The following is a 24320-nucleotide window of genomic DNA, read 5'->3' on the forward strand; positions in this document are numbered from 1 at the left end:
AAAACTGGGGGCCCAGTTAAGGCTAGGCTGAAAAGCAGTGCTCTTCCACTTTGAGAGGTCTACCAGTGACACATACAACTGCATTCTATTACCCAGCTTTAGATTGTCTCATACCAGTCACCCAAATCTGCAGGACACATGAGACACTAACACTGGCTATAACAACCATTCAATATTTCATTCACAATGTAAAAACAATCTCCTTCCAATAAAAGGGATATCAACTCAAAATAAGATTTTTCTAGTTAACACAAAACACAAATGACATGCTTGCTCTGTTTCAGGCACTTTCAAGATCATAGTTTATTTACTGTAGGTAAAAAGCTAGTATACAGATTAGGGATCCCTTAAACTTCAACTCTACAGTTATACACCACTCAGTATTTTTGCTCTGAATGTTAACCAAAAAGATTCTAAACACCTGTAAGCCCCACTATTAGTATGCATGTTATGAGAGAAAAAAAAATGTTTAATTTGCTCAATGCATAATATTTACACTGTGAAACCAGTGGCAGATAACAAGCAGCGGTAAAGAGGTAATAAACTTTTAAAAGCCAAAGTTTATATTTTTTACATTGTGCCTATCAACATAATTGTATATAAAATAATGAACGTAGTAGAGCTTCCCATTACAGAAATCTTACTCATCTGAACTGTAGTCATTACTTGCTAACAATTTACATGCAAGACCTCCTAGGTTTGACATTTGATTTTTTTAAGTGTAAGCAGATTATGACATTTAAGAGACAAACATTAACTTGTGAACAGAATTAAAAACTGCACTCAAGAACTGTACGGGTCACAAGCCTCTTTCATACAGAAATAATATAAACAATGACAGCAGTGGTCTCCTTTCCATACATCAAACGTTATAAAAGGCGATGCGTAGGCTGAGTTGTACCTGGATGGTACAACTCCACAGACATTGGGAACACACAGAGTTCACACACAAGCTCTTTATAAGAGGCCCATCTTTCCCTCCAATGGCAATGGCTGAAAACAAGTAAGGGGCACAGGTGTACAACTAATTAAATCTTGCAAAATACAAAGATGGGGGGCTGTTAATATACAATTCAAACTATATACAGACTATAATGGAATGTATTCCATCCCAAAACTGGTTTGTGAAACAACTGGACCTTTCTACACTAGCCTCGTAATTCAGAGTTGTAATATAACAAAATGTAAGTACACAAGAGATTTACATGAGAGGTAAAACTTATGGGACATTTTACATTAACTATTTACGGAGATATTTAATGGATAGTCTAATTTTAAAATAATTTTGTTAAGCACATTTGAACCAATGTCTATATATAAAATGTCCTGTTAGACACTTCAATATTTAACTTTGGTGATTTAAAAGGCCTTTTGTGAACTGCATGGCAGAATGCTACTGACGCGTGTACACATCTGCATCAACCCCGAGACCTGGTGATCCAATAGCGCATGCACATTTCTTCCTTGAGGTGCTTTCCAAGTTAAACCATTCCAGCAACCAAAGAGTGAAAAATGGATTAAACTAAGAATTTCAGGGAACTGTAATTTAATAGGGAATGGAATGCCAATATGGCAGCAAAACTTTTTTTTAAACAGGAAAGCCTCTTGTACCAGCAGAATCCATATACAGATACACAAAGGGAGAGAGAATACACCACCTATCATTCCTGTGAAACAAGGCTGATTCATCATGTGAGAAGGTACAAATTACAGAAAACATGAATAGTCAATAGAAGAGAAACAACTGCTTTACATGAAGAAGAACACTTCAATCTGATCGCAGTTATTTTGTGAAGGCGGCTACAACAGCCCACAGGACCTCATTTGTGTTGGCCTTCAGACATTCAACTTCAGGGTCTAAATCCAGAAGCTGCCGCACTCTCTTTGTGGCTAAATCATACTGCTCATCCAGTAGAGGGGCAAAAGCGTTCTCAAGGACATCTGAAGCATGGGCTAAGTAAATGAGAGCCAGCAAGCGCTTGTCCATGCGGTGAGGGTCATTCACCCATTTGTCAAGAACTGCTTCTTGAACTTTCTTGATGAGGCGCTGTTTTATATTGTTGTTGGTGAGAGGGTGGGTAGTCATGTCAAAAAGAAGGAAGTTCTGTTTCTCTGTCGTCAATACACCTTTTTCCACTAGGTTTTTAGCTAATCGTTCACGCACATTTCGTAACTGGTAGTGCAATTTTAATGGATTCCATGTCTCACCTAAAAAAGATTTAAAAAAAAATCAGTTAATCAAGGTTTAGCTCCTACCTTGACTATTAACAAGGATAAGTGTTTCCTTTTTTTCTGTAGTGCAGAAATAAAGGCTCCAATTAATATAGCGACTTCGTGCAGAAAGATGCCATACTACTGGCAGCTCTCTTCTAACCTTTGGCCAGGCTTAGACAAGTGGAACATACGAGTGCCTCTCTGAACAACTTCAGGGCACTCAAACTTACATAAAACATATAGCTGGTTTGTTTGCACTCTGCTGAAGGTGAAATGCAAGCTAAGTGATGACTTTGTTACAACTATATATTGGTCATCACTTATGTATGTAAGAAAACTATGGAAAGTGGAGAACAGACAGAGGAAAACAATGAATAAAAATAATTCTTAATGAAGAAAATGTCTCTCCAATCTTTCCCAGTTGTCCATTTTCAGCACGGCCACTTGAAAAGGCTGGGAAACTGTCATTTTCAGCAACTGCCATTCTTTGTGCCACAAAGTTATGCTAATGCTGATTCTTATTCCAGATATCCTTCTCATTGCTTTATCTGGTTAGCTTTATACTCATTTCCTTTTTATAGACAAATCTGAGATAAAGGCGACCATCCACCCTCTACTATATGTCTTCTCATAGTGCCTGAAGAAAGCTATGATGTTTACATGAAATAAGGAAAGGCATTTCCAAACACACTGTTAAAGGAGAAGAAAAAATATTTAAGGTTAAGTAAAATACTTTTTAAAATCTTGGGGTAAAACCATGTGAATAAGTGCAGAGTATTATAGCAATGGCTAGTGCTATAGCTAAGATTGACAAAACATTTCAATTTAACTCTTGTTTTTAGTCACCTGTAATCTGCTTAAGCTTTCATCTTGTGGGCTGAAATCTCGTCTGTTGAAGTTGATTTTTTTCAGAAAGAAAAGAAAAAGAAAAAAGACCCCAAACAAACAAACAAAAGTTTCCCTCATATAAAAAAAAAAAAATCTTTTTGAAAAGCCAGCAAGGAGATGAAAGTTAAAATTTGGCATGGAGATGGCTCTTCTTCATAAGGGCTTTCGTACATTTCTGTGACAAATGTTCCGATTTGGCAAGTTACAGGCCTTTGAAAATGCCATTTTCCATATATACAATAAAAATGTTTAAATTGTAGCGGGCGTAATTCCTTCAGAACATTTCAAGGAAACGCAGAGTGTGCTGCACATGTATATACAGTAAGTTACAAATGTCATCAAAAACTGACTGTAAAGTTTTGCAGTGTGACTCAAAGATCCTGTGAACTTATGACTCCTTACGCGCGCACATTACTGCCAAGTGAACGACACAGGGCTCTCTACAAGCCCTGCCTGATTCAATGCGGTTTCCTCCGGTGGGTCCTGAAACTGTGCCTAAATAATGACAGGTTTCAGAGTAACAGCCGTGTTAGTCTGTATTCGCAAAAAGAAAAGGAGGACTTGTGGCACCTTAGAGACTAACCAATTTATTTGAGCATAAGCTTTCGTGAGCTACAGCTCACTTCATCGGATGCATACCGTGGAAACTGCAGCAGACTTTATATATACACAGAGAATATGAAACAATACCTCCTCCCACCCCACTCTCCTGCTGGTAATAGCTTATCTAAAGTGATCATCAGGTGGGCCATTTCCAGCACAAATCCAGGTTTTCACCCTCCACCCTGGATTTGTGCTGGAAATGGCCCACCTGATGATCACTTTAGATAAGCTATTACCAGCAGGAGAGTGGGGTGGGAGGAGGTATTGTTTCATATTCTCTGTGTATATATAAAGTCTGCTGCAGTTTCCACGGTATGCATCCGATGAAGTGAGCTGTAGCTCACGAAAGCTTATGCTCAAATAAATTGGTTAGTCTCTAAGGTGCCACAAGTACTCCTTTTCTTTGTGCCTAAATAATGGATCACATTAAGAGAAAGTAAGTAGGGAATATTAGCTAATTGTTTCCTTGCTTTTTTAGGTGTTTGTACTACTCAGATGTAGATCGTTGGTGCTAATAAAATGAGTAGTTTGGTGACACCTTGTGTCCAAGCCTCTAAACTACATGGAACTGCACTACTAGAGATTTAGACGTGGTTGTTGTATTTTCAGAAACAGTGGATGTTCTGACACAAGTTTGCATGTTCTATAGGCTGCTTTCCCTAGGGATCAACTTAGGAATCACACCTGCTTGATAAAAGTTGCCTTAAAATGGCCCAATTTGCACATCCATGATGGCTCTGAAAGATGTCACGTAAGCAACCCTCTTAAATAGAATATTCCTTTCTCCCTCACTTACATTATACTGCACTAATTTAAGGTAAGAGTGGCTTTTCCCCAGGAAAAGTCTTCAGCCAAAATACTAAAAAACAAAAACTGTGTGGTTGTGAAGTCTATTTAAAAATCCAAGTATTGTTCTTCAAAAATCAGTTCTCTAAACCAAGGATTCCGAAATCCTACCCCAAAACCAGCCACCAAATAATAGAGTGTAAAGAGGACTGATCTAGCTTTCAGGCATATCCACCTTAGGCTGTGATCTCTTCAGAACTCAATGCTCAGAAGGGTCAAACCAGGTCAAAATATTGATGAGGCCTTAAAGGACACATTACATGACCTTTGAATCAGTACTGGCCTAGTATGCTCAGCATGGGGAAAGGGGCAGTGTGCGAATATGAATGAGGTATTTTGGATAAGAAAAGCAAATGCCTTTACAACCTGTAGAAATATTTGCAAGATTAGGGGGCTGTTAACCAGAATTCCCACTAACCATAAAACTGTTCTTTCCCGTCTCCTCTCTTTCTTTCACTATGCATGAATTAATGTGAGAGGGAGAGGAGTGATAATGAATGTGAAGTAGGAAATGAAGTGAGAGAAAAAGTGAATCAGTGAAGAGGGAGGGAGGGAAGGAGGGAATGAGACTCCTCTCTAATTTAAATATTGATCTGAGTTATTTGTGCTACACACAAGGGGAAAAAATTCTAAATCTAAAAATCTAATCTATTGATTTTTAGCCCTCTAACTTCATTCTGCCTGTCCTGAAGTCACATTGTAGTTTCCACTGAACATGGTAGTTTTCTTCACTCTCTTTTCTAAACTACATCGTGTTGCTCTGTATTGTTCAACAACAGCTGCAATCCATTTAAGAGTAGCTGCATTTCATTTGCATTCTGGGTGAAGTAAGAGAGACGAACAGGATGGATAAAAATGATGATTTTGAAAAATCAGATACATTTTTGTTTAACATAAACTTGTTTAAAATTCAACTGAAATTATGACAATTTATGTTAAGGCATAATTTTACTATAATCTTGTCAAATAATTAAAATAAATAAATAAAATATGCTGCATCAATGGGCCCTCCTCAAATTTTAATGAGTTGGAGGGTGCTGATTTTTTAATTTATATATAGCATCAGGAGGAAAACCATATTTGAGGTCAACTCAAGTTTTATAAATATGTCACAGCATTATGTATTACATTAAGTATCTATATTATTTTCAGTCTTTATAATGGAGCAAATGCTGGCATTTACATTTTTACAAATGTAAGCAAGTACTTTTAGTTTCTGCTGTGCAGAGAACCTTTTGCCTTAATTACTTTTGATTTTAGTTTGCTAGCAGCTGGTGCAAAGAGAATATTTTCTTCGTGTGGACTATTTCATTCAAAATTGAGAAACTAGTTGGGAGCTGAAAAAACAAGAAAGCTTTTTTAGTCCTAAGTGGCACACAGGATCTGGTTCAAGAGGTGAATAGAGCTGACCTGCTTAGTAAAAGCAGCCATAATGTAATTAAATTTAATATCTTTCTGGGGGGGAGGAGGAAGGAAAGAAATCCACCACAATAGCATTTAACCTCAAAAAGGGGAACTACACAAATACGAGGAACCTAGTTAAACGGAAATGAAAGAAAAGTCACAAGAGTAAAATGCCTGCAAGCTGCATGAAACTAGTTAAAAACACCACAATAGAGGCTCAAAAGAAATGCATACCTCAAATATAAAAAACAGTAAGAGGACCAAAAAACTGCCAGTGTGACTAAACAGCATAAAAAAGAGGCAGTTAGAGGCAAAAATATATCCTTTTAAAATTGGAAGTCAAATCTTACAGAGGAAAATACAAAGAAGCATAAACTCTGGAAAGTCAAGTGTAGAAGTATAATAAGGCAGGCCAAAAACAAGTCTGAAAAGCAACTAGCAAAAGAAAAAAAAAAAACTAACAGCAAAAGAAAAGATAAATACACCAGAAACAGAAAGCCTGCCAAACAATCAATATAGCCACTGGACGATCAAGGTGCTAAAGGAACATTCAAGGAAGACAAGGCCCTTGTGGAGAAGCTAAATGAATTCTTTGCATGGGTCTTCACTGCAGAGGATGGGAGGGAGATTCTCACACATAAGCCATTCTTTTTAGGTAACAAATCTGAGGAACTGTTCCAGAACAAGGTGTCAATAGAGGAGATTTTGGAGCAAACTGGTAAGTTAAACAGTAATAAGTATCCAGGACCAAATGCTATTTACTTGAGTTCCGAAGGAACTAAGATATAAAATTGCAGCACAATTAACTGTAGTATGTAGCCTATCATTTAAATCAGCCTCTGTACCAGATGACTGGAGGATAGCTAATGTAATGCCAACTTTTAAAAAAGGCCCCAGAGGCAATTCTGGCAATTGCAGGCCAGTAAGCCTAACTTCAGTACAACGCAAATTGGATGAAACTATAGTTAAGAACAGAATTATCAGACACATCGATGAATACAAATGTTGGGGGGGAGCCAACATGGCTTTTGTAAAGGGAAGTCATGCCTCACCAACCTATCAGAATTCTTTGATGGTGTCAATAAGCATGTGGACAAGGGTGATCCACTGGATATACAGTACTTGGCTGGACCTTCAGAAAGTCTTTGACAAGGTGCCTCACCAAAGGCTCTTACGCAAAGTAAACAGTCATGGAATAAGAGGGAAATTCCACTCATGGATCAGTAACTGGTTAAAAGACAAGAAACAAAGGGTAGGTCAGTTTTCACAATGGAGAGAGGTAAGCAGTGGGATTCCCCAAGGTTCTGTACTGGGACCAGTGCTGTTCAACATATTCATAAATGATCTGGAAAATGGGGTAAACAGTAAGGTGGCGAAGTTTGCAGATGATATAAAATCACTCAAGATAGTGAAGTCCAAAACGGACTATGAAGAGTTACAAAGGGAGCCCTCAAAACTGGGTGACAAAACAGCAGATGAAATTCAATGTTAATAAGTGCAAAGTGATGCACATTGGAAAATATAATCCCAACTATACATAAAAAATGGTGCTGGGTCTAAATTAGCTGTTATCGCTCAGGAAAGAGCTCTTGGAGTCACTGTGGATAGTTCTCTGGAAACATCTGCTCAGTGTGCAACGGCAGTGAACAGAATGTTAGAAACCATTAGGAATGGGATAGATGATAAAACAAGAAATATCATAATGCCACTATATAAATCCAATGTACGCCCACACCTGGAATACTGAGTGCAGTTCTGGTTGCTTCATTTCTAAAAAGATATATTAGAATTGGAAAAAAATACAGTGAAGGGCAACAAAAATGATTAGAAGTATGGAACAGCTTCCATATGAGGAGAGATTAAAAACACTGGGATCGTTCAGCTTGGAAAAGAGACCACTAAGGGGGGATCTGATACAGGTTTATAAAATCATGAATAGAGTAAAGATAGTGAATGGAGAAGTGTTATTTACCCCGTCAAATAACACAAGAACTAGGAGTCACCAAATGAAGGTGATAGGCAGCAGGTTTAAAACAAATAAGAAAGTAATTCTTCACACAACGCACAGTCAACCTCTGGAACTCATTGCCAAGGGATGCTGTGAAGGCCAAAAGTATTAACTGGGTTCAAAAAAGAATGAGGATGAGTCCATCAATGGCTATTAACCAAGATAATCAGGAATGCAACCATATGCTTTGGGTGTCCCTAATACTCTAATAGAAACTGGGGCTGGATGACAGGGAATGGATCACTTGATAATTGCCCTGTTCTGTTCATTCCCTCTGAAGCATCTTGCACCATCCACTGTCACAAAATACAATACTGGGCAAGATGGACCACTGGCCTGACCCACTATAGTTATGTTCCTTTCCTAGTCAATAAATACAATCGAGGAGGTGGGAGGTGAAATCCACCAATTCTAAAAACTTAAAAGTTATGGGGCCGGATTTTTAAAGACAGACCCCTAATAATGCAAACAGATGCCAGTGGGATATTTAAACAGTGCCTAAGTAGGCTTCAGGTAGATTTCATCTTGATTCAGTGTGAGTTAGACACCTAGCTACTTTTGAAAATCCCATTAGGCATCCATTTGCATTTTTAGGCACATAAATACTTTTGAAAATCTGGCACATGGTGACCAAAAACAGTTAATTCACTAACTACAGTTAATACTTCTTTTGTTTAATAAATTAGTTTAAAATGCAAAACATGTTCTTGTAAACTTATTTTCCCTTGTGTATACAACACAAAGTTTTATTTTACTAATATAAAACCATTTTAATTCTAATTTCCATCCAAATACAGTTTGACAAATCCTGAGTAAAATGTCATCTAGCAAATAAGAAATGTATCATTCACCATTTTCTAACATAAATAATGTAAAAATTAAGTATCCAAATAAATGTATACTTAAGTTATATAACTGCTTAAATAAATGAGTATAGATAGCGTATGCCCTAGTTAGCACAAAAAGGAGTACCATATTTAACATAAAGGCTATTTAATGTTTGCAAATCAACACATTTCAGTACTTATACCAACCAATGAGAATGAACCATTTTTTAGGAAAATTCCTAAAAAGTACACAGGTGAAACAAGATTAAAAACAAATTATTAAAATCAAGGTTTCCTGTTTGCTGATTTAAATCATGACTGAAACTGGCAATTTAAATCATTTTGATTTAAATTAATCCATCCTGCAGACAAACAACTTTATAATAAGTCTTGCTACACTGAGATGGAAAGGCACTACATAAAACAAGATGATCAGAATTCAGTGGTAGAATTCCCTTTTCATTTCAACTGATGCACTATGTGGAGAGCAACTGTCATGGATTTAAGTGTACTTGCAATTATACCATTACTGAAGAAAATGTTAATTTAATTTGCATTCCATCTCTTAATACCTATTTGTGGAACTATATCAAGGCAATTGTGCCCAAATAAGTCATCTTGCATCCTTCATTCTGAAAAGATTAGAACGGACTACTCGGATTAGTCAAATTTCAAAATATTTTATAAGTTTCTCTGAATGATGAATTCTGAAGCAAAAGTAAAGGAAGTCGTGGGCTTGTTTTGATTTACAAAACCTCCAATTTAATTTATTTAATTATGTCCTTGTTTTAAATTTGAAATATCAATTCCTCACTTCCGTTTCTTCACTGGAGGATGTGGGCAAGATCTTTGGAGGATGTGAACTGAAGCTATCCCTTCTTCCAGATAAGAGGGAAAAGGCTCTTATAACTTGGAGAGGAAGGCTTGTGTTATTGTGGATTCAACTGTTATTTCTCAACAGAGAAGATGTGGTGTTCCCAAATATTTTGGCTTAATATCCCTCAAAATCTGATGTGCCAGGTAAATAGTATCCCCAAATTTTACATCTGGATCCCTTCTATCTAGTTAAGCCAATACCAGCAGTTACTTGTATTGTCCAACTGGCCTCATTTTGATAAGTGCTGCAACACACCAAGGATCAGTCACTTCCCCAAGAAGCTTACAATATTTCCTCTAATCCAGTGATGACAGTTAACGAGAATTATTTTTTTAAACGTTTAAAATCCTATGTCGCTATCTTACCACTAAGCAGTTCAATCCAGTTTTGTACTGTTTCAGGAGGCTGGGTTTCCTTTATGTGCTTCAGAGCTTCATCAAGTAGAACATCCCCTGTGGGAGCATCTGACTTGCAGATCACCTGGCGGAAAGTAAAAGAATGCATTACACGTCATCCCTCTTCATCTCATTTTATACACCTTAAACATCTAGGATAAAAACTGGGAAAATGCACCTGAATACCACATAACACTATTACATTTGATCTACAATTCTCAACAGTACACAGGTTTCAGAGTAACAGCCGTGTTAGTCTGTATTCGCAAAAAGAAAAGGAGTACTTGTAGCACCTTAGAGACTAACCAATTTATCTGAGCATAAGCTTTCGTGAGCTACAGCTCACTTCATCGGATGCATACTGTGGAAAGTTTAGAAGATCTTATTATATACACACAAAGCATGGGAGGAGGTATTTTTTCATGCTTTGTGTGTATATAATAAGATCTTCTAAACTCTCCACAGTATGCATCCGATGAAGTGAGCTGTAGCTCACGAAAGCTTATGCTCAAATAAATTGGTTAGTCTCTAAGGTGCCACAAGTACTCCTTTTCTTCCAATGGTACACATTACATCTTGAGCAGGAACATCCTCTTTGAAACAATTTAAACCCAATTTAAAAATCAACAAACAATTTCCTCTTTCTCTCTGAAGAGCCTGCAGGGCAGCTTTATTTAAAACCTCATTTCACCATATCTCGTAACTTCCAGTTTGTACTTCTGCTGTACAAAAAATTAAGGATGCCAAGAATTTAACTGTGAAAAGTACGTATTGTGTAATTATCAAGTAGAGTCATTTATAGAAAGACTTTGCAAATACTGTTCCCAACTTTGAAACTTAATTATGTAAAGAGAATCTCTGATCAAGTTTTATTAGTCAGACTTACTGAACCATCCAAAGTAACCTTTATTGCTTAACTTTACTACACTTCAATTTTTAGAATTGACATTTCTGCAGGTAACTATTAATCAAAGTTTCTTTGTGGTCTCCCACCAGCTGCAATTCTCTTCCATAACAATGTTATGTTTTTTCTGTTGTAAATAGCAAACTGCTGCTCAGCAGTGGACATCTGGTGACATGATTTTTATTTACTTAAAAAAAAAGTATCTGCATGCAAATATATGCAGCACAATTCTCATTTCATATTCTACATTAAAGACATAATGCAGAAGAATTGCACTACCAATTTTTAGTATATTTAAACAATAGCAACAATTCCATGCAACAGTGAGATCAGATATTATTTTAACTGTGACCCATTCTCAAATGCAGGTTTCTTGGAGCCTCAACAGTATCAGTGGCATTCTTGAAGAAAATCCAGCCATTTATTCAATATCTGTAACACGTACACAAGTTTTCACTTTCAAAGTGCTTTAAAACTAAACCAATCCTCACAGAACTCCAGGGAAATCAGGAAGTTTTTTGTCTAAAGCCCCAAAGAGAGTCAAATCTGCAATTACAACACAAAAGCAGTGTTCCTTCTAATTTTTTCCATCCATGTGCAGAATAAATTTTGTTATATGCACCATATTGAGGTACTGTGCGGATGTGCACCATCAGCAGAAACCAAAAACTTAGATATAATATATATTTTTAAAAAGTTACCATAGGAATAATTACTCCAGCCAGGACAGGTTAGGCATTTTAGAACTCACTAGTCAAAGAATTAAATGTAAGCAAGAGAGAAATAAAAATTATGAAATGCATAGACCAGTCAAAAAACTAAAACACACTTTGAAAGAAGTATCAAGAAGTAACAACAACAACACAAGTATGTGTAGGGAGTTGAGTATGACAGACACAGTCAGTGTGTGCGTGTGTGTGTGTTGCCCCTTTAAGTAGATCAGCAAATTCAGACCCAGCAGCAGTTGCCAGCAAGCTCCCTCCATCCTGAGCCCTGTCGTGTCCCTGCCCCCCTTGCACCTTCAAGATGGGGTACAGAGGCGGGCCACCCAGCTGCGCAGCTTACAGGGAACTTAGGGCAAGAGCAGCTGGCTTCCAATCCTATGCTCATATACAACCCTGTCTACCATCATACTAACTACCTATAAAAAAAAAAAATCTGTCAGAGCACGAATATTAAATTACCCCTTCCCCCCAAAATCATGGAATCCATGATAGTGGTAAAATTAAAACTTTCTGGAGTAGGGTGCTATCAGGTGACTGGTAAACGTGAGTCTCCTCTAGATGTGGTTCGCTATCAAGACTGAATATTGGATGGACTTCAACATTTTAGAAACAACTAAATCACTCTGTTCTAGCAAGCACATTTGATATGGGGACTGATATCATTCAAAATCCAATGTTTTCAATTTCCACTTACTGATGCGGAAGAGGGACGACCCCAAGTGTCTGGATTGTTCGATTTAGTGTGTTGGTGGCCTGTGATAGACAGGAGATTGGACTAGATGATCTGATGGCCCCTGCTGGCCTCAAACTCTATGAATATTGCTATAGCAGCAAAACTGAGAACCACTTTTTAAAAAGTGAAGATCTGCCATGCAGTTATTATTGAGGCAGAAACATGAAAATCTGAATTTCAGCATTGTAAAGTGTGATGAAGCCATACGATAAAGAAAGTAATACTCAGAAGCAGATGGCATAAAACTAATAAATTAATCTGATAGGACCAAATGCCCAAAGACATTCATGTGATATGTGGTGGTCTGATCTGCATTAACAGACAATTCCTTAGTTTGTGGCACAAAATGCATAGGTTTATATTTCTAATAGGCAAGGCATCCATCATATCTAATTTCCAGCCAAAGTGGGAAGAACAGATCTATGTGACATTTTAAATCACAAGAACAAATAGGGGCCATAGTTTACTATTACTTTTTCTGGTTATCATAACAGCTATATTTTATAGACTCAGAGAAATGTAGGGCTAGCAGGAATCTTGAGGGGTCATCTAGTCCAGCCCCCTGCACTAAGGCAGAATTACCCAGACCACCCTGTAAGGTGTGTGTCTAACCTGTTCTTAAAGAATTCCACAACTTCCCTTGCAAGCCTATTGAAGTGCTTAACTACTCTTATAGTTAGACAGTTTTTAATACCAACCCTAAATCTCCCTGGCTACATATTAAGTTGATTGGTTCTTGTCCTACCTTCAGTGGACATAACCAAGGATCAATCACTGTCCTTTTTATAACAGCCGTTCACCTATCTAAAGACTAATCAGGTCCCCCCTCCTTCTTTTTTCAAGACTGAACACGGCCAGATTTTTTAAACCTTTCCTCATAGGTCAGCTTTTCTAAAACTTATTTTTGTTGCTCTCCTCTGGACACTCTCCAATTTGTCCACATCTTTTGTGAAATGTGGCGCCCAGAACTGGACACAGTACCGCAGCTGAGGCCTCACTAGTGCCAAGTAGAGTGGGACAATTACTCCCATGTCTTACATATGACAATCCTGTTAATACACCCCAGAATAATATTAGCCTCTGTCGCAAGTCTACCATATTGTTGACTCGCACTCAATTTGAGATCCCTTATAACCCCCAGATCCTTTTCAGCAGTACTACTCCCTCGTCAGTTATTCCCCATTTTGTAGTTGCGCGTCTGATTTTTCCTTCCTTCTTTCTTTGTAGTACTTTACTTTACTTATCTTTATTTGTGGTACTTTACACACTTATCTTTATTTTTCATCTTGTTGAAATCAGATCAATTCTCCAATTTGTCAAGGTAATTTTGTATTCTACTGCTGTCTTCCAAAGGCTAGCAAGCCCCTCCCAGCTAGATGTCATCTGCAAGTTTTATAAGCATATTCTCTACTCCATTATCCAAGTTATTAATGAAAATATTGATTAGTACCAGACCCAGGACAGACCTTGCAGGACACCACTAGATACGTCCTCTAGGTTTGACGGTGAGCCACTGATCACTATTTGTGTATGTTTTTTTTCACCAGTTTTGCATTCCGTTTATATAAATTTCATCTAGACCATATTTCCCTAGTTTGCTTATGAGAATGTCATGTGAAACTGTGTGAAAAGTCTTACTAAAAATCAAGATATCACATCTACAGCACCCTCCGATCCACTATGCTGGCATCCCTGTCAAAGAAGGAAATTAGGCGGGTTTGGCATGATTTGTTCTCAAGTAACAGCCAACATGGATTTGTCATCACCCTATCATTCTCAATGTGCTTACAAACTGATGGTTTAATAAGTTATTCCAGTATCTTTCCAGTCATAAAGTTACGCTGATTGGTCTATAATTCCCTGGATCCTCTTTGTTCCCCTTTTAAAGATAGGTACTATGTTTGCCACTCTCCAGCCTTCTGAGACCTCACCTGTCCACCAGAGTTCTCAAAGACAAATGATGATGGTTCCGATGTTGCTTCAGCTAGTTCCTTAAGTATCCTAGGATGAATTTCATCAGGCCATGCCAACTTGAACATATCTAACTTATCTAAATATTTTTTAACCTGTTCTTTCCTTATTTTGGCTTGTGTTCCTTCCTCTTGTTGGTCTGCTAAGTAGAGGACTTACACTTTCCTTTGTCTTTCTTTTGCTCCTAATGTATTTAAAGAAGCTCTTCTTATTGACTTCTATGTCCTTTGTCAGGTGTAACTCATTTTGTGCCTTAGCCTTTCCGATTTTGTTCCTACGTCCTTGTGCTATTCTTTTGTACTCATCATTAGCAATATGTCCACGTTTCCTACTATTTGTAGGATTTTTTTTTTATTTTCAGGTCATTAAAGAGCTCCTGATGGAGCCATAATGGCCTCTTCCTATTCTTCCTATCTTTCTGTTGCATTGGGATTGTTTGCAGTTGTGCCTTCTCATCCTGTAGATCATAACTCCCTGAAGAGATGTAAACAGGTTTCAGAGAGGTTGTTTTCTTATTTAAAAACAAGTTTTTTTGCTAGTATTTACAGTTGCAGAGATATCCTCGAAAAGGTGAACCGAATATAAACTGATATAGTAACGCCAGCCTAAATTAGCAGCTCTATGAAATGTAAATTGCTCCATTCATCTCAATCAAAGCTCTATGGACTCTGCAATTCTGTGGCCATGGAATCAGGTATTTTTCCATTATGTCTCAAAATGGAGTATTTTATCATGTAATTTGCCATTTACCTGCAGCCAGTTACCCATCATCATTTTCTCTTGTCTCCCTGCTATACTGGGACCTGCTTCTAATGGTTTCTTACTCTCCAGTTTTCTGCTCAAGGGGAAGTTAATTGGATTACCCAGTGCACTGTTATATGGAGGAAAGCAGCTGTGCAATCCCAATCACCCTCCCTTTCTTCTCTCTTCCGTAGATCCTCTGAATGTGTCTCTGCGCTTGCAGAAATCTACTCTAAATGCTTCTCTTTAGGGACTGAATTTGACATGGGTTTTCACCCTGGAGGTCAGTACCACCCTGCCCTTTCCACACTGCTAAATGGGAAAATGATCTTGGGAAATCAATCATAGCACCAGGTGCCCACAAGGGAAAAATCTATTTTAGTCTGGTGAACTCAGGCAGAGAGAGATTAAGGGCCTGATTTTCAAAGGTAACGACCACTGACTTTCTTGCCAAACGTGTCTTTCTGTAACTTTGATAGGAACCTGGTCCAACCAATATTGGCTATCGACTGGTCGTGTCTCATATCCTGAAGCTGAATATGCGTACTTCTGTGTATGGAAATTGGTTTGCTGATTTTCCACAATGCAGCAGTGCTGCTTTGGAGTTGAGTGGTACTAAATAAGAAACTTCTCCTCTTCAAGCAAGTTCTTCACTGTATGGACCTCCTAGTCTGGTAATCCACTTGTTTATGGGTGTCTGACTCAATGCTGCCAATCCTAAAAATATTCAAAAATTATGAGTCGCCCTCCCTTCCTCCCCCAATTTTTTTTAAATTATAACATATTGGGTTCTTTTTATTTGCCTTTTGGTTTCTGACCATTCAAGGTGCACCTGGGTCACATTTTCAACGTTTTCTCCACAACTGGGATAAGAAACCTATTTTTTTTTTTCAAATGAAAGCTGATTCTGACATAAACAGTTGTCTCCAAGATGGCTTTAGATGAAACACCAACATATCAAAAGACTTGCAATAAAATCACGAGACTTGCCAATAATGATAACTATCATTCTGACATCCTTAAGTTTAGCAGAGTCCATAAATTTGCATGTTAGATGTTGCTGTATTTATCTCCAAATTTAGCATTTAAGTCTGCTTTATGCTCTTGCTTAACATTTGACAGTTGCATTTTGCTTTCAAATAGTTTTTGGTTTGGGACATTATGTAGAAGAATAAATGGAAGAGGCTTGTGATAAAAAGTACCACACTTTTTGGGAGCACAGCAAGCCGTGATTACTAAAGGCAGAGAACATGAAGCATACAGTTTCCATAACAACCAGCTATGTATGTTCCCCACCTACAGATCAGTAATTTTTAATGTAAATATAATGATTTAGTGGTCCCCAAACTTTTCAGGGTCACGCCCCTTCCCCTGTACCCATCCGCACCCCCAGCCAGGGCCAGGAGCGGGGCCACGGGGGAGAAGCCACGGACAGGGGTAATGGGGCCAAGGCTGGGGCCACAGCCGGGGGTGGGGTCAGAGCCCCGGCAATGGGCTGAGGCTGGGAGCCGGGGCGCCTGCAGATGGGAGGGCCGTGGGTGCAGGGCCAGGAGCTGCAGCCAGGGTCGTGACCAGGAGCGGAGCTGGGTGCCACTCCCTCCTCGCAACATTCCTCTGTGCCCCCTCGGGGGGCATGCCACACAGTTTGGGGACCTCTGATTTAAAGTGTGTACTACAATCCATCTCCCCTTGCCCTGCACTGAGCAGCACACTCTTTTATAATTTATTTTGCTCAGTTCATTCTCCTTTCCCAATTCCAAAGGATTACCTGACCTGAACATGTGTGCACTTTCCTAGGACCTACTCCAATGCCCAAGGAAGTCACTTGAAAGTCTCCCACTAGTTGATTTTGGATTGGTCTCTGTTGATCAAGTGTAGGAAGGGGATGCCTTAAAACCTACTTGAACATCTAGTTACTCTCAGCTCAGACCTTTCACCTCCATACTTACTTGTCTGCAACAGCATGAGAAATATTGGGGGGCAAGAGGGAGAGGGCTGCCATATGTAATTCCTGATTCAACAAACTATCTTTGGAGCAGTAAGTAACATGAATATGGGAAATGAGGCTGGCAGCAGATATTTGATTCCTGACATGCAAGGTTAAGCAGTTCTGTGGCCACATGATTCCACGAGAACCACAAGTACATTGACGCAGAATGCCAATAATCTGGGGATTTGATTGGAAAGAAGTGTTCTGGGCAGAGAGCACCACCTAAATTTAAAAACCTGCCTAAGAATAACACCATTTTGAACGCCCATCACCTGGAGTGAATGTGAACTTTGTCAGGAGAATGGAAAGATAAGACCCTTGACATTTATAATGAAAGATTATAAACGTATTAGAGGGTCTCAGTAGATCCATAAAGAAAATTACTTTTGCTCAGAAGAAGGGTAATGAAGTCAACCAATATTTAACTTGTGTGGCTGACAATCAGAGTTCAGGCACCCCCCGGGGAGAACAGGCGGTCTGAACCACAAATAATAAGCAACTGCATCAACTGCTTGTATACAATGTTATTGTACATAAAAATATGGTGAGTAAGGTCTTTTATGAAAGCTTGTAATGTTCTGAACTTGATGGTCATTATGAGATATGTATACAGACTGTGGTTGTGAATCTATACATTTATATACATAGTATTCTATGCTCATAATCTGTACTACAATTTCAAATACACCTGAAAGAAGGGAGGTACTCCTCCTCAGCCAGATGTTTAGCCAAAGTCAGACACAAGTAACGATCCATGGTATAACCCAGAAAAAGACAAGTGATGGACCACTGCAGTCAAGAGGGAATTTCCCCCTACCATGAACCACTATAGTCTGAGAGAAAACTCCCCTGAAAACACTTAAAAGAGAAAAGGTTGAAGAGAAGGCTATCCAGAACTCATGGATAGTCTTGACTGTCTGTGAATGCTGGATCCCCCTTTAGGACGCGGGCGCATGCTGGGAATCTGTTCAGAGGCAATAGATATCTGGTATTAAAAAAGTGAATTTATCTAACATAGAAGTGTAAAGCCTGAAGTTGCATCTTTATGTTTATTTTGTGTAATTTATACGCATTTGCTTTCCCTTACTATTTCATCTTTGAATCTGATTTTTCTATTAAATAAATGTTTTTGTTTATTTTTTATCCCAAGCAGGTCTCTTGTGCAAACTGTGTAGAGTGCATGTGCCAAAGTGAACTGATAATATGGGGCTCTTTTCACACCTTTGGGAATGATGAACCAGAGGGGGAAGTCCAAATGTCTGGTAGTTCAGAACTGTGGGCAGATGTGTTTGGAGAGACTCAGGACTGGAAGGCTGTTGGGGTTACCCTGCAAAGAGTCACTATGCTGGTGGAAGCTAGGGTGAAACTTTTAAGCTTATGGGCTGGCTATTGGTGTGTCAGCTGTGATCCAAAGCAGCATAGCATTAAGGCACCCAAAGTTACAAGGCAGGTGTTGACAGAATCCCTTACTGGTCTGGGTGATCCTCAAAATTTAGCAGATTAAAATCTGTGATGTTTCAAAATAAGATGGATAAACTGAATGCTCTAGCCCCTCCATTTCAATAGGCCTCATGATTTCAATATTTTTGCCACAGTATTTAGGTCTCTCTTCGAAGCTCAAAATAAATCACTTTTTTCAAGATGTTCTTGTGCGCTTTTTATTACGAGGTTGCTAATATTTTAGCATCTGTTTTGGTAAAAAGCATGCACACTCCACTGTGATGGAATAAACAATGCATGGCTTTTTTTGAAAAAAAAAAAAAAGTAGGTCATATTCTAAGCAAATGAACCCTGAAAGTGCCCCTGTAAGTATGAGATGTGAAAGATCAACATTTTTATCACACTGCTACCCTGATATAACGTGGTCCTCGGGAGCCAAAATCCTTACCACGTTATAGGTGAAACCGCGTTATATCAAAATTGCTTTGGCCTCAAGCATTTCCATTGTTAATAGTCACTTCCCACCCCGACTGACCCTTCAAAACCCCCGACCCATCCAACCCTCCCCCACGCTCCCTGTCCCCTGACTGCTCCCACCCCTATCCACACACCTGCCCCCTGACAGGCCCCCCCAGGACTCCCACACCCTATCCAATGCCCCAGTACCCCCCCACGCCAGAACCTCCGAACCGTCCAACCCCACCCCCTCTCCCTGTCCCGACTGCCCCCCGAGACCCTCTGCCCCTCGGCCCAGCACCCTTAACACGCTGCTCAGAGCAGCGTCGGAGCCAAACATGCTGATACGCTGATCTGCCAGAGTGCGCAGCCCTGCACCCCAGAGCGCTGCTTTACTGCATTATATCCAAATTCGTGTTATATCAGTTCGCCTTATATCCAGGCGAAGGTGTATTAGCATTTAGGGCTTTTAGCTTTGCTATTCCTTAAGTACCACATAACCTTTTCATCCATTTTAGGTTAAGTCTTTCATATATGGAAAGATGGGAATATAGAGACGAAAGAAGTATTCTTTCAACAGCGACACACACCAGAAAAACAAAGCACCTAAGACTGAAACATCTTTTAACTCCAAGTTGTCTTTCATTTTATTTTTTAAAAACACACCAACAACAAAACAAAATGCAAGATGGCTATTTGGTTTTTTTCTTGATTGCACACGTGCACATATTCATATAATTTCACATAATACATCTTTTAGACTCTCATTAAAAGCAGTTAACAAAATTCTAGGAAGAAAAACAGTATTGGTATGAGGATCCAGAATAAATATAGCCTTTAAGAAATATTCTTGAACGTCTGACAAACCAAAGAAACTGTATGAGGCTTTGAGAAGGGGAAAGATTCTGTGCAAACAAATCAAGGCTGAATACTGCTGGACTAGACTTAACAGTAATTAGATCTGTCTGCCTGAACAGAGGTCCAATTCTTCAGAAGTAGAGGAGGCTGGGAGGAGGTTTGGAAAGTTTTCAAACTCTGCTTTAAAAAAAGTTGACCAAAAGATAACGCTGACAGGGCAGTCCACCCACAAAAGTACATTTATTTTATGGTAAAAAGGCAACATTTAACCATTTTTCAATAACTTGATTTTATAAATATCCATTAACGCCGCTATGATTAATAACCCCCAAGTATTACAGGAATCTCCATAAAGAGTTACTTTAATTTAAAACCTGCAAAATCCAGATGCAGAAGTGATAGATTAAAGACTGACTCAGATTTTCAGCTTAATTAGAGCCCTGATTCAATAAGGTACATAAGCACATGCCCAACTCGGAGTACATGACTAGTTCCATTGACTTCAGTGAGACGGATCTTGTGCTACATTAGGCACATACTTAAGTATTTTACTGAACAGGGGCTCAGATGCTTCAAATTTTTTGAAGTTCTGCACATCAATTCATTAACTCCTTTTAAAAGTTCTTCAGAGTAGGGATGGTGCTGAAGCATATACACACACAACATAATCAGTATACTCTACAGCCCTTAGCACATTTGGGCCCTGACCATGATTGGGTAACATATCTCAACACAGGAAAAGATTTTTTTTTCATTATTCAAATTTTAATTTACACCTAGCCTATTGCTTAGAACACTACAGAAAAAAATAAGATTTTGTTTGTCTCTCTCTCACCTTTCTTGTTAATAGACTTTTGCGCCTCATTCCACACGCCTCCAGTTGAAGACGTCCTCTCAATGCCAATTCAATTAACATACAGCCACGCAACCCAGAGGAGATACAATCATTCCAAAAAGACGTGTAACCCTGCAGAAGGAAAGACAACTTTAAGCAAAAGTTTTTCATCTGTAACTGAAAACAGAAAGTCTTGCTGTCTTCCCTAGTCAAATCTTAGAATTTCAGACAAAGGTCAATTTTTGTCTCCCTACCAGTGCAAACCTAGAAAAATTAGCTTTTCACCCACCACTTTATAGAGAAAACCTACCCCACATTTATTTAATTGGTTTCTCAATCTCTATCTTTGAAGAGTGGTGAAACATTAGAAAATTAAAACATATATTGCAGTAAATGACAGCTTTTTAGTTATCTTCAGTGTGCTGAGTTAAAAATTTGCACAAGCAGTATATATAAATTATTTTTGTAATTAATTTTTCAGACCCCAAAGTTTAAATTGTAGTCTAATTTAGACACTCTACTGGTTGAATAGTATCATCTGTGTTTCCTGAGCAATGATAACATTACATTTACATTCATAAGTAGAAAGGCCCTGATGAAATGCTTAATACTGCCTTTCAGACTGCTATTAATGTAAATAGCATGATTATGCATAATAATCAATAAGCAATCCCAGATCATATGAAGGGGTCTACTTAAAATGCAGAGAAATCACATATTTTGCGAGTTGGTCACGGCATAAATAGCCATGTAATACATGTGCGAAATTTGCTATTTATGCCGTGACCAACCCGCAATAAATGTGTGATTTCTCTGCAGTGCTTCTCAAACTGGGGGTCCCAACCCAAAAGGAGGTTGCAAGCCTATTGTAGGGGGATTGCTATATTGCCACCCTTACCTCTGCGCTGTCTTCAGAGCTGGGAAGCCGGAGAGCAGCAGCTGCTGGCCAGGTGCCCAGCTCTGTAGGCAGTGCCACCAGCAGCAGCAACACAGAAGTAAGGTGGCATGGTATGATACTGCCACCCTTACTTCTCCACTGCCGCTAGCAACAGTGCTGCCTTCAGAGCTGGGCACCTAGCCAGCAGCTGCCACTCTCTGCTCTGCCTTCAGTGCTGGACAGCCAGAGAATGGAAGCTGCTGGACAGGCACCCAGCTCTGAAAGCAGCACAGAAGTAAGGGGACAATACTGCAACCACCCTACAGTAGACTTGCGATGCTCTTTTGGGTTGGGAACCCCAGTTTGAGAAACACTGTGTACCTTTGTATACTTTTACCCTAGGGTAAAAAGTATACAAATACCAGATTTCACGGTCCATGCCACAATTTTCATAGCCATGAATCTGGTAGACCCCTAATTATATGCAACACTTTATTCTGCTTGTGAGGAGTACTTTGAATAAAGTAGTTTTCCAAACCAATTCTATCATAATTCGCTATTTTTCTAGTCAGTTTCATGTTCTGAATACAACTGGCTAAGTATTTTTGAAGCCTATTGTAAAATATAATTTATACATGCCACAAGATAGCAATTTAAGGATGTTTCATGAACTACTTTTTCATAAGCAAACTTAAAATATAGGACAAAACCAAACCCTTTAGAAGAAAATCAAAATCAAAGGAATATAGGAAAAGTCATATTGGATCACACCCATGGTCCATCTGGACCAGCATCTTGTCTTCAGCACTTGCAAGCACCAGATGTTTTAAAGGAAGATGCAAGAAACACCCCAGTAGGCAGATATGAGATAATCATGAAAGTCTCATGCTAACCCCCAAAAAAGATTTGATTAAACCATGAAGCATAAGATTTTATATTGCTCTCGAACCAAATATGTCGATGTGTATAGCTATACCAAGCTAAAACGAGTGCATGCGTGCATTCATGATTTTGTTATACATTAATGTTGAATATGTAGTTTTTATCAAATTAAATATACATTATTCTCACAGTAATTATGAACAGTAACAAAAATTCTGTCAACTGATCAAAATATATAAAAAATGACAAGTGTTTTATATATAAAAATAAACAGAGCATTAAGCACCTGTGGAACTCATTGCTGCAAAGTGTCAGTAATAACCACGGGTTCATTCAGTAAGATTCAAAAAGGAATATTTATGTTATATAAATATTGACAAAATCCACAGCTGTTAGATCAGTGGTGGGCAACCTGCAGCCCATCAGGGTAAGCCGCTGGCGGGCCACTAGACCGTTTGTTTACATTTGCAAGGCCGCCTTCAGCTCCCAGTGGCCACGGTTCACTGTTCCCAGCCAATGGGAGCTGTGGAAACAGCGAACTGTGGCCACGGGAAGCTGCGGGTGGCTGTGCAAATGTGAACAAACGGTCTGGCGGCCTGCCAGTGGCTTACCCTGATGGGCCACATGTGGCCTGCTGCAGGTTGCCCACCACTATATTAGATGAAAAACATCTTAATACAGTTATTTAAAAAAATAAAAACAAAAAAATCATGCTCAAGAGCATATGCCAACCACTAACTAATGGGAGCTAGAAAGAAGCTTCTTTTATGGATAGGTTATTCCTTAACTTGTCCACTATGGGCTTTGAAACATCTGGTCCTGGCCATCGTCAGAAGCAGGATACTAGACTAGATGGATTACTGGCCTGATCAGAATGGCACTGTAGTAGGAAGAGAGCCTGAGACATAAGCCCTGTTTTTGCCAGATTCTGTAAGCAGGACCTGCTTCATAAATGGCCTCTGATACAAGGGCTTATGTCTCAGGCTCTCCATTGGCACTTCCTACTAGCATTTCTCACTGAACAGCATCCTTTGAAAGAAAAATTATATACTGAAATGTAACAAAAACACAAAAACCCACTGACCAGAGTTAAGGCTGTGCCACAATGAAATATGCCTTTCCTTATATTTGATAAAAATGTGTTTATGATATGAACAGTTTAAGATTCATGAGGTTCATAACTATTTATTTCCTTGCTTTTAAATCCTAGTGTTTTATAGAGAGTTGTTATTTAGGAACCTTGATGTTTTTTTAAATGAATTGTTTGGATCAGTTGAAGTTAGTTTCACTATTATCACAGTAATCCCTATAGATATAAACTTCCCCACTTCACCAATAATCCAAAAAACACACATGACTACACTTAGGGTGACCAGACAGCAAGCGTGAAAAATTGGGACAGAGGGTGGGGGGGGGGGGTAATAGAAGCCTATATAAGAAAAAGCCCCAAATATCAGGACTGTCCCTATAAAAATCGGGAAATCTGGTCACCCTAACTACACGCCTGCGTATGAGTTAAGCCATTAACCATGTAACAGTTTTCAATCAAGTGATCTCGAAAGGCAACTCAAAAGATTACAGTCTTAACAAACAATAACTATGCTCCATCTAGAGGATTAAAAGACATTAAAATAATTAGACCACCTAAGTTCTCATCTTTTTTTTAATTAGTCCTTGATGAAAGATTCAGACAGAATTTAGTTGACTCAAATGTAAAGTAGCATCATGTTTCAAGGAGCACAGATTGCAGTGCTATGAACACAGTCACCAAGGAGAGTATTTAAAACAAAACAAAAAAAACAAACATTCTGGACATTTTAAACCTGCCATACTAATTGGGCTTTTG

The 24320-nt window shown here is 38.8% G+C and overlaps 1 protein-coding gene across 1 annotated transcript in view; it reads right to left on the reverse strand.

Moving 5' to 3' along the window:
* Positions 1 to 285: 285 nt before the first annotated feature.
* Positions 286 to 24320, reverse strand: part of GOLPH3 (golgi phosphoprotein 3) — a 42591-nt gene continuing 18556 nt past the window's right edge. Inside the window, exons 2-4 of the mRNA XM_073343675.1 lie at positions 20716 to 20847; positions 10033 to 10147; positions 286 to 2208 (exon numbers count right to left, since the gene is read on the reverse strand). Coding sequence (XP_073199776.1) covers positions 1784 to 2208; positions 10033 to 10147; positions 20716 to 20847 — 672 coding nt within the window. The 3' untranslated portion in view covers positions 286 to 1783. The remainder of the gene's footprint in view (positions 2209 to 10032; positions 10148 to 20715; positions 20848 to 24320) is intronic.

The sequence above is a fragment of the Lepidochelys kempii genome, chromosome 5 (genome assembly GCF_965140265.1).
Source record: "Lepidochelys kempii isolate rLepKem1 chromosome 5, rLepKem1.hap2, whole genome shotgun sequence".
Classification (NCBI taxonomy): domain Eukaryota; kingdom Metazoa; phylum Chordata; order Testudines; family Cheloniidae; genus Lepidochelys; species Lepidochelys kempii.